Here is a 10,874-nt window from a genome sequence, read left to right on the forward strand (position 1 = left end):
CAAAGAAGGTTATGTTTTGTTTTTTTTTGTTATCAAGATTGGCCGAAAAACTCAAGGACTGTTGACCATGAAACTGGGTGGAAGGATACCGTGAAGGTGAGAGAAGAAGCCATCAAATTTAGTTGCAGATCCCAACATTTATTTCACTTTTCTAAACGTTGCAAGCGTTTTTTGGCGTTTTCACCAATTTCCCAGGGAATAATTCATGAATGTTGATGAAAAGGATCAGGGACATTTAGGGGAGTGATATCTATAAATGTGTATAATCTGGTTTAATTCAAGGGGAATGGTGGGCTTTGGCCGTGGTATGTGCTCTACTGAGTGCTCTCTAGTTTGCATTGGTTTGTTTGTTAGCAGGATTATGCAAACATTTTGGAGTGGATCCAGTTTAACAGGCAGATTGAGGATTTTTTCTTCACTTTCTTTAACATGGTGGGATAGGGTGTTAGCCTTGGTGGAGCTATCTGCTCTCTGATCATCCATCTAGTTTTTATCATAGAATAACCGCTTGAAGATTGGAATGATCTGGTTTGATATGTGTTTCGTGTGTGTGTGTGTGTGTGTGTGTGGGTGATTCGATGTTTGGGCCCCCAGGTCCCTTTACCGCGGCGCTCCCAAAGTTCCTTGAAACACTCCTGTGCATAGAAAGCTATTTACAGTCAAATCTGTACCGCATATTACACAGGTCAACACATTTAATGCACTAACCCGAAAATAGCACTGGCATAATCCATCATAAACTATATGTACAGAAAGACTTAGGGCCAAAGTGCCCATGTACCCAGATAATCAAATCCACCCCTGTTACACCCAGAGAAATTCACAGAAAAGCACTTTGTAAACATATGAAGCACTTTGTAAACATATGGTTAAGTACAGACCAAACTCCACACACACCCACACACACCCACATATACACACACACACATTGCATTGCCAATGGACATTCTGTGAAGAAATCTTTATCACCTTTGGTTCCAGATAGGATGCCTGAGTTGCAAAATTCCTCTCTGCTCTGACCCTGTTTGTTATATCAACACCCTCCTACTTTTTTCTAAGAAATGTTATCCACTTGCAGGGAAACACAAGTATAAGAACTTCAGAGGACATTGGTTGTTGTTACTCTTCAACATCCGGGATTCAGATTATTTTCACCACCATGTGTACGAGCTGCCGGCAGGATTCGGTTGTTTCATGTTTCACTGGCAGAGGCAACAAACTGTGCCTGCTGGCAGCTGCTTGGCTCTGCTCAGTGCAGGGTTAATTATATCCAGTTCGACCAGACAGCACATAGAGCAAACACTCTTAGCTCTGCACATCAACGCAACAGCGATGCTGGAGGCACCCCCCCCCCCCCTGACCATGAGTCACCTGCTCTGTTTTGCAGAGGTACACTTCACTTCTGCTCTGCTCAGACCAGCGAGCAATGAGAAAAAGACTTGTGAGAGCATGACACGAGGCCGCACACATGACAGCAGGGCCTAAAGGGGCTCGCTGAAGAGGAAGGAGCATGATGACTCACAGTGGATGTGAATGACAGCGATGGAGGGGGGTTTTCTTCCAAGAGCTGGAACTTATTTGTTTTAAGTGAAAAAGTGGCTTCCTGTCACGTTCAGTTACTGCATGTTGCTCAGAAAAACAAAATGAATTAAACAAGGGAAAGAATCCCATCAGACAATGAAGTTTTAAAAAATACCATATGTACTGTATCTTAAAAGAAAAGAGTGAGAAGCGAAGTTCAGGCCTCATCCATCCTCCTTGGTCTGATCTAACCCTATAAATAAAACATCACCTTGGTTTCACTGAAATACATCCTCTTATTTTGAAAGCCACTGGTCCTCCACTGACTGGGTGGCCTCCTCTGTCTCCGTGCCACAGCAGCTGGGGTTAAAGAGCACGATACAGTCCAGCAACCGAGAACTCACCTGGAGCAGGAGGGACTCGGATAATCCACTTCCTTCCTTCCTTTTTAAGAGTTATAAAAAGGAATTAAGAAACACACCAAGGTCCTCATATTCTACAACAATACATTGTTCTGTTGTGTAGAGACATCTTTGATCTGATTCCAGGCAGAGCTTTAGCTCAAGGTTATATCTTCGTCTCTTTCGCCTTTTTTTCCTGCTGCAGTTAAATTATTTTATAATGTAAAAAAGCAAACAGATTTTGAAGTACAAAAATAAGTTGAATAAATTAATTCTGTTTCATTGGAAAATCAACAGAGATTTCTCAACTCTGTCTTTCTGTACTGCTTCTTCAGCTGTTGTCCACTGTCACACTGACCCTTCATTTCTCAGAGAATAATTTATGGCTCTTGATGGAAAAAAAATCTGGGATGTTAGGAGGACTGATATTTACGTTTGTTTAGTTTAAATGCAAATCCAGCTCAAGTGAATTTAATATGGTTTCATCATGGGGACTGTTGGGCCTTGGCAAATGCATGTGCTCTACTGAATGCCAGTCTAATTTTACATGGACCCGGTTAACACAATAGTTTCTATAAATGGAACTCTGGGTTTTGCTAGAAATGGAATAAACCCCCAAATGCTTGGCATTAAGAAACCTGGTAAGACCTTTTCACAAAATTAATTATTGAGGGAAATAAGAGCCAAGAAAGACACAAGTCAACAAAACTGATCATTTTTATTGATCCAATGTTACAGTTCCACTGTTACATCCTACAAAAAGCAAACAAGTTTGTTCATACAAGCACTGCTTGTATAAGTGTCTATACAAACTATAGGGTCTTGATGAAGACTGATAAATGTATGACCCACTCACTATGGCAACGTGGTTCTTCACAAACTCACAACCTATGTACAGCGTCGACGTTACAAAAAAAACAAAACACAGATAAATCAAAACATCAAAAGGCCTTTCTGCTAACACTTCTCAACTCACTAAATTGTCCTCTAGTAAGGCTGCAATCCTTATTCACATTCTGCCCCCTAGTGGCACAAATTAACACCGAACAAGAAACTGTGCTCCACCATGACAGACAGGGGGTTAGGTTTCATGCTGCAAGAGCAGTAAAAGGTCACAGCCATGAAAGAAATGACTTACCCTACATAAGAGGCCTCATGAACTTTCCTGAAAACATTACCCTGCTCCAAGCAGTCCATTCGTCAGCGATGCACTGGTAACTTACTGAGGATGGGCCCTGAGGCAAAGAAAAAGCAGATGCTCACTCACACTGTGTCCCAGTAGATTAGATAAATAGGAAAGCAGTGTTTTAGCAACGAATACTCGGAGCTCTGATACGCAGCAGTGAATTTGATTTAATGCTCGACTTTAACAACACATTAAATAAAGCAGCAAAGTGGACATTACAGTATATGGTATTAATGTCATTTCAGACATATATGAAAGAATCTGAAGTGTCACCTCTCAGTTACTATCTCCTGCATAAGAGCATTTGATGTACAAGACATGCAAAATAAACAATTGATATGCATAATATGAAAAATAAATAACTAGCCCTCATCTTATCTAAAAACAGCCAAAGTGGATCCACCCACTGACACTGAGCAGATGAAGATGAGGGGAAATGATTGGACGACCTAAGGCTAACTCTTGAATGTATAATCCTGAGGTGGCTCTCTGTGCCAGCTCAGTAAATCTTTTGTTTCTACACTTCTTGCATCCACAGTCAAACTGTATTGCCAGATTTAAAGACCTGTTTGCACAAGATAACAGGAACTTAAAACACTGCGGCTGATGGCTTGAGGTTCTTTGGAAGGTGCGAAGACATGTCACAGGCGTCTCAATTAAAAGGTGTATAAAAAAATATCTCTATATTGTGCTTACGAATGTTACTAAGATTTACCACCATCCTGAAAGACACACATTGTTGATACAACTCACGGAACTAGAAAAATCTCCAGGTAATGCTTGATCAACTCATCAGAATGACATCTTGAGAAACCGAAGGCAACACACATCATGACCACCACTGTGACGTCTCTTTGTAGCCACAATCATTGCCTTGAATAATTCCACCAGGACTCTGTCGTTTCACCGGTGTTTACTAGGTGCTCACTCAGGGTATTGGGATAAAGCCATTGTCGGGTGCGTCACCCAGAATCAAGCTGGTGCGGCTCAGCGACGGCGAAGGAGAAGCCAGGCGAAACGCTGGATTCATGGAGTGCAGCGAGTCCCTCTTGCTGCTCCTGCTGAACGGGGGGCAAGGAGTGGCCACCGACTGTCGAACGCTTTGCTGCAAGCAGCCGACAGACGGTGAAGGCTCTGCAGAAGGTGCCTGCGTGCTGGAAACCTCGAGGCCGAGAGGGGTGGTCTTTGGGGTGCCGGGGGGGCACAGGCCGTGGAAGTCGGAGGAATGGACCATCCTGTCCAGCATGTCCTTTGTGCTCTGAGTGCACTGTGTGCAGAGGGGAAAACAGAGAAGTCAAGAAAACTGGGGAAAATGGTCCAAATCAGAGTTAATGTTATGAAAAGCAAAGCTGCAATGGAAATTCTGCAGTGTGATAAAAAGCATTAGTTTGGATCATCAAACACAATGAAAGCAAAGACTCAAATGAAGACGAATTGAGGAAGGGATTTAGATGTAGACAATACAATTAGAAGACCATATTGAACAAGGGTACAGACAAATTTATAGGAGTGAGGAGACGCTGCGTCTTCCTGTGTTTCTTCTGGCTTCGATCAGAGTGAAAGTGGAGTAACGATTTATGCAGACTTGTGCATGTGCGGTGACGCAAAACACAGTAAAGCCCCAGAAAAATTAGAAAAACACATCGTCTAACTAGAGACAGAGAGAAGAAGGTTCAGCTCCATCCAGCACTGAGTGAGTGAGCAGATGTTAATGAGACGATGAATGAGTGAAGCATGCTCATTTAGGTAAACATAGTGCACCCAGCCACATCATCACTACAAACCAATCACAAAGTCTAACCCACTGTGTTTGGCTTTAACAGTAATATACCGTAGAAAAGATGCAACTGTTAAGGAGAAAGCAACTTGAAACCTAAACAACAGAATGAAGGACGACACAGTGAATGACAGGTGAAGCGAGGTTGTGATTGGTTTTGACATTCCACCCTACTCTTACCATCGACCGTCTACATGCAGCGCCGCCCTTCAGGCTTTGCAGGACAAAGAAAAATCCTGACAGTTCTCCTCCTGCCAGAGTGGAACGAATACAGCACAACACTGAGCGTCAAATCATTTCAGTTACAGTCATATGAAAGGTTCATAAAAGAAAATAAATTCATACCAAAAAGGAAACAAAGAATAATCTCAGGAATCCAACTGTCCAACAAATGGAGAATTAATCAAATGAAGAAGCAAAGTAAACTTAAAACAGAGACCAAAATCCCAAAATACAAAAATAATGTTTATTTAACAAATAAAAAGAACACTTGTTTTGCTCTTTAGGCAAATAAAAGATATAATTGTAAAAATAAGAGTAGATTTTAGAAAGCTAAGAAGACATTTGATATGTTGACAATATTGTGACAAATCTAATCATGGCATGTGACAAGTGATCTGTATTAAAGTGCTGATAAATCTAATACATAATATGATCAGATACCATCTGAATGTCCAAATAAAAAGCAGTAGTTCAGTCCTTTGAGTGCACACACCTTCACCCCAACGTACAAGAAAACTCAAGAGTACAAGAACAAGGAGGTAGATACAGCAGGGTGTTGAATTCCTAATAGTATGAGCAAAAATGTTCATTTAAAAAAGAAAGAAGGTGCAATAAGTCAAATGTTTTCTCTCCCAAAGCAAATAATAACCATCACATACTGTATCTGCAGGAGTGTGAGAGTTACTCATGAACTCAACAAGGACCTTAACTAATGGTTCAGTGTAAAAACTCTGCTCATTTTCTTTTTTTAACTGCTCAGTGACGCCAAGCAGTGACTTCCAAGACATTTTGTTCTCAAGCTCAAAGAAACAACACAGCAGTACTATTTCAGCATAGCGATGAATCACCTCTTCAGCAGGTTTAATTCCTCGAATTAGCTACTTCAATCATCACCTCCAGCAAGGAGGTTATGCTTTCACCCTCCTCGGTTTGTTTGTTAGTTTGTCAGCAGGGTTACGCAAAAAATTACGCAAACAGTTTTCAACAAAACTGGAAGGATGAGACATTGGCTAACAAAGAACCCAATAAATGTTGACACAGATGCAGACAACATTCAAAAGTAGGGGACTTTTTTGAAATTTTTAACGATTTCATAGGGAAGTAGGGCACAGCACCTAACCCTGTCAAATTAAATCAAGCTGCACCAAATTTTTCCATCAAGACCCATGATTTATTCTCTGGGAAAACAGACAAATCGTAAAAGAAAATGTCCAAAAAAAAAGGGGGGGGGGGGGGGGGAATTCCTGGATCCGCCCCCTGATCCATGCCAAAATGTAATGGTATCTTCCAAGTTTCGTGGAAATCTATTGAGTTGTTTTTTTAATAATTTTACTTAAAAACAAAAATACAAACCAACCAATAAACAAATGAAAAGGAGTGAAAAACCTTTGAGGTAATATTTAGAGAGAGAGAAGAAAAGAAAATCAGCCACATGTGTGCAATTGGGTGCGGTCCTATTAAAAATCCAGATGTAGTGGATATAAATGTAGCTTCATAGGGGACTATGATTTTTTTCAGTCGCTGCACAGTAACAACTCCGGCTTGAAACCTGTGTCCATGACAAATGTTGTAGCTGAGATCATTCAGGAGGAATTCAAACAAGTCAAAACAAACAATCGTGACAAATTTGGGGTTGAATTTGAGGGGACTGTTGGGCTTGGCGGTGGTAGGTGCTTTGCTGTCTGCTATTCTACATCCTAATGTGAATATCTGACCAAACATTATGTCCGTTTCAAACCATCATAAGCTGAGCCAAAGTAATGTTGTTCAAATGCAAACATACGACTACTTAAAAAGCCACTCACTTTTACAAATTGACACTCGTTCGTTTCTGTTTTTATACACAAAACATACAAAATGTGCAACTTTCATAACACAGATTCAAAGTATTGCATGTCGTGCTGATTCTGGAGAACGAAGGAGAAGGAACACAAACTGTGGAGAAGGCACACAGGGGGTCCAAGCTAACAACAACTACACAGCAGCTATGGGACTGACAGGACTTGGGAGAGACCACAAGCTGGTTCATCCTACCATGTGCGCGTCGTTCTTGGCCGTGAAGAGTGGCAGCTCGATCTCAGAGGCAGAGGCAGCAGAGATCGCCTCCTCAGGAGGAAGGAAACCTCGTCTGTCAATCAGACTAGAAAACAAAACAGAAGAATGTTATGTAGTAAAATATGGACTGTACCTGGAGTGTAACCATTGTGTGTGAGGATGGGGAAGATTTGACGCCTTCACTCACCTCGGGGGCATGGGGCCACATAACGTCGCACAGCAGTTGGTTATGATGCTGTTGTAACTGTACGGGTTCCCAGAATCCTCTGCACCTCTTTTACTTGACCAGGAGCCCTTAATCTGTGCGGTGAATAAAGACAGTTTGCTGTAAGTTAGAGAATCACGTCTAGTTTGAGAACTATAAACCAAACTATGTTGAATACTTACATCTTCGTTTGTCGTGAGGTTGGAGGCTACTAAGTATGTATGGAAGCCTGAGAGGCCCAGTATAGACCAGATGGAGAAGAAACAAATCACCAACTCCACCACAGTACACAAGGAAGAGTCAAGGCAAGATAACATCATCCTTATCATTGATAATTATAGACAAATGGCAATCAAACTAACATGACTGACATCTATGACAAGATTTTTCAAGATTATAGAGAATTGAATTTGACCAAGATAAATAACCATCTTTACTACTATTATGGGCCTTTTTCTGTTCAGTATAGGAGGTAACCCAGCTATCTTATGTCTCTGTCAGGCCCTCCTGAAATATATTTATGAAAGGTCATTTATTCAGAAGAAGCATAGAATTAATTTCTTGAACGATTATACTATTTTTAATTTCAGAATATTGGATATAAATACAATGGAATTTCTGTAAACTTAAGGGCTGCTACACCATCCCAAAGTTACAACAATTTTTTTCCTTCATTCCTACATGCGAGTTCAAAACTCACTGGTTTACATTTGTTTAGGCGTGTTTGAGATTTATTAAATCCATCACAGTGACCATGTTGCATATCATCTAAATTCTAAATCTAAATAAATGCCATTTAGATTTGCTTAGGAATGCTCACGATTTGATGTTTCTAAAAAAAAAAAAACACCTAATCAAATCATCTGCTCTATGGGATAACTGCACACAGACTCATGATAAGCATGACATTCTGTCATCTTGTCAGTGTGCGATGAGGAAATTATCCCACACCCTCTCTGTGAATAACACATCCAAACACTCTGTAGTCATGGGGTCTATATTTGTCTCGCCACTGACATCATCTCACAAGGCCGTGAGGCAGCAACCCTACTACTGGAGAGCCATCTGGTAAAAAGCACTGCTTTGCTGGACCCTAACTCTCTGATCCTATTAAGCTTGGGCTTAGGCTGAGGAGTGAAACATGACTTGTCAACTTCAACTTGTGTTATATCTTGGCAGAAAACAAATTCAACAAGATGTCCTCCATCTAATAAACAGGACAATTTAGTGAAAATGTGGTAGAAAGGATATCTTCCAGGGCTCTCCTGAATGGCTTGAACAAGGCTTTTCCCTGCTTGAGAACCTGGAGAGAAAAATGAAAAACTTGAATAAAATGGTCCTTGATAACATAACAGGATCATCATACGACGACTGAATGATACATGTGTCTTTCTACAGAGTGTGAATACGTACGCAGAGTGATGTGTGTGACGACACAGCCAAATATGAACGATGTCAGAAATGACAGGGAAATAATGAAGCTGTAGAAAAAGCGGTAATTGCGTTTGCCCACACAGTTCCCAACCCATGGGCAGTGATGATCAAATCGTTCTGAGGGTAGAAAAACGTGAACACACAAAAGATTAGAGGCAGCATTTTATAAAAGGTATATTAATAATAATAAGCCAAAGTATCTAACACACTGGGCTGTATATTAAATTATTCAGATCAGTGGAACTGAGAAAAAACACCAGAGGTTTTCTTAAACAATCTGTAAGACTGGGATCATAATGACGACCACTGTAGAATTTTTGTTTATACAACAAAGGACAATATAAACTAAAATGCCAGCTCTGCCTTGCCAAGAAATTACCTAAGGCTTTCAAGAAAAGAAAGATTTTTCAGAGCCCACTTTGAAAATAGGTGCTCAAGTTATAAATACACAGTGAATGTAATTTTAGTAGTGGTGACGGACCTCAATCGACTGATGTGAGATCTCAGTCAGAGCTTTGTTTTGTAGTTTCTCTGTTTCATGTCAGATTCTGGACTCAGATTAGAGTAACAACAGAGGAGGGTGGACCGCATGTGGCAAAATGAATTACAAACCCTCCTGCTGATCACGCATCGCATGTTCCTCTTGGCTTAGTATTAAGTTGTTACGTTTAATTAGAGCGGCTGGAATAAGTGGTAACTTCACAACACATCCTTACCCACACAGTTGTCGCACAGGCTGCAGTGGGAGGTTCGAGGAGGCCGGAACATTTTACAAGTGAAGCAGTATTTGAGCTTTACCACCTGCTGGTTGATGAGGATCTCCTTGGTTCGTGGAGGGGGGCGATATGTAGAGGATCCTGAAGTGTCTTAAAATAGAGAAGCACAAGCAGAGAGACTCACACGTTTGATCCAAATAGTTCACACAAAAAGCAATCAGATGTTAGAATAAGGGGCAAATGAACAAAAACAATGTTGTGTCTGGTTTTAGGGCATTGGAACCATGCTAGTTAGAGTAAAGCTGCTTAGGTGTTGGACTGCAGTTCAAGACAAACACGACCCTCAGAGATCCCCCATATGGCAAAGCTCCCCCCCCATCCCCCCCCATCTGTCCCACAGCTAGCATGCAATTCCTGGGTGCAGCTTTTTTACCTATCTGCTTCTCTATGTCTGCAGCTTCATCCGGGGTGGCCCTGGGCAGGATGCCGGGGTCTATGAAGCTGGTTCTCAGCAGGGAGACGACCACAAACACAAAAAGCACCGCAGCGATCACAGGTATGAAGACGGTCAGATGCTGCACCAGGAAGGGGCAACTGCAAAAAAGAAAAAGAGATTAACTCCTGTCACGATCTTGATAGGAGCTTAATGCATGGGGCATGTCCATGTTAGCGAGGGCATTACTCACTCGAATGCGAAGAAAAGGCCACAGGTGACGACAATAAGGCCCAGTGTCAGAGGGAGGACACCGCTCTGTCTGGCCAGGATGATCCGCCCGTCGCAGTAGAACCGGTTCTTCCCGGGGAACGCTTCCCATTTCCTCCGCGGCCGCTGCGCCTTCTTCTCGGTGTGGTTCTGCGCCGACGAGGGCGACACCGCCAGCGCCCGCGGGTCGATCTGCTGGTACTCGCAGTTCTTCATGGGGTAAACAGTGTCCACCCGGCTGGGAGGTGGCTGAAGGCACGCACGCACACGCACACACACACGCGCACACACACACACACACACACTCTCTCTCTCTCTCTCTCTCTCTCACCAAACGCTCCCTCTGTCGTTCTCCAGAGACTCTCAGTTCACTACATCTGTAGCGGGTCCTGCTCGGGTTAGCGCTCAGCTGTCCATCCTGGAAGCTAACGCGGGCTAAGCTAGCTAGCAAACCAGCAACAGCATTAGTTTGACGAACTGAATCAAATCCCGAGTGGACTCAGGGTTAACTACCATGTTTGGTAGTTGAAAGTAAGTCCGTCATTAAAATGAATTCTCAATTAGGTGAATTAACTCGCCTTTGCTTGGAGCTTTCGACAGGGAAGCGACTTTAAGCCTCTTGCGGCAGTTCACGTTTCTTTTTTGTCTCTTGTA

At 42.1% G+C, this 10,874-nt stretch overlaps 1 protein-coding gene across 7 annotated transcripts; it reads right to left on the reverse strand.

Annotated features, from left to right (window-relative positions):
• Positions 1–2,621: 2,621 nt before the first annotated feature.
• On the reverse strand, positions 2,622–10,874 carry zdhhc18a (zinc finger DHHC-type palmitoyltransferase 18a). 7 transcript variants are annotated; one of them, XM_034609854.1, is made up of 11 exons: positions 10,548–10,873; positions 10,204–10,501; positions 9,951–10,111; positions 9,518–9,667; positions 8,781–8,918; positions 8,619–8,670; positions 7,550–7,652; positions 7,350–7,462; positions 7,142–7,247; positions 5,066–5,136; positions 2,622–4,375 (listed from the first exon to the last, which is right to left on the reverse strand). In XM_034609854.1, exons 2-10 carry the CDS (start codon positions 10,434–10,436, stop codon positions 5,095–5,097), a joined length of 1,098 nt encoding a protein of 365 aa, XP_034465745.1. In that variant the 5' UTR covers positions 10,437–10,501; positions 10,548–10,873; the 3' UTR covers positions 2,622–4,375; positions 5,066–5,094. The 7 variants fall into 7 exon arrangements, with proteins under 7 accessions (XP_034465745.1, XP_034465742.1, XP_034465740.1 ...); XM_034609851.1 differs by lacking the exon at positions 5,066–5,136 and having other exon boundaries at positions 10,204–10,489; positions 10,548–10,874; XM_034609849.1 differs by lacking the exon at positions 5,066–5,136 and having other exon boundaries at positions 10,204–10,493; positions 10,548–10,874.

Source organism: Hippoglossus hippoglossus, chromosome 16, assembly GCF_009819705.1.
Source record: "Hippoglossus hippoglossus isolate fHipHip1 chromosome 16, fHipHip1.pri, whole genome shotgun sequence".
In the NCBI taxonomy this organism is placed as follows: Eukaryota; Metazoa; Chordata; class Actinopteri; order Pleuronectiformes; family Pleuronectidae; genus Hippoglossus; species Hippoglossus hippoglossus.

What these genes read in the sequence shown, in the direction of transcription:
- zdhhc18a (XM_034609851.1), bottom strand. Translation starts at nt 10,436, where the DNA reads ATGAAGAACTGCGAGTACCAGCAGATCGACCCGCGGGCGCTGGCGGTG. An exon ending in CGTCACACACATCACTCTGC is followed by an intron (nt 8,671 to 8,780) that starts GTACGTATTCAC and finishes TTTTCTCTCCAG; the next exon opens with GTTCTCAAGCAGGGAAAAGC. An exon ending in CCAAGAACGACGCGCACATG is followed by an intron (nt 4,376 to 7,141) that starts GTAGGATGAACC and finishes CTCTGCACACAG; the next exon opens with TGCACTCAGAGCACAAAGGA.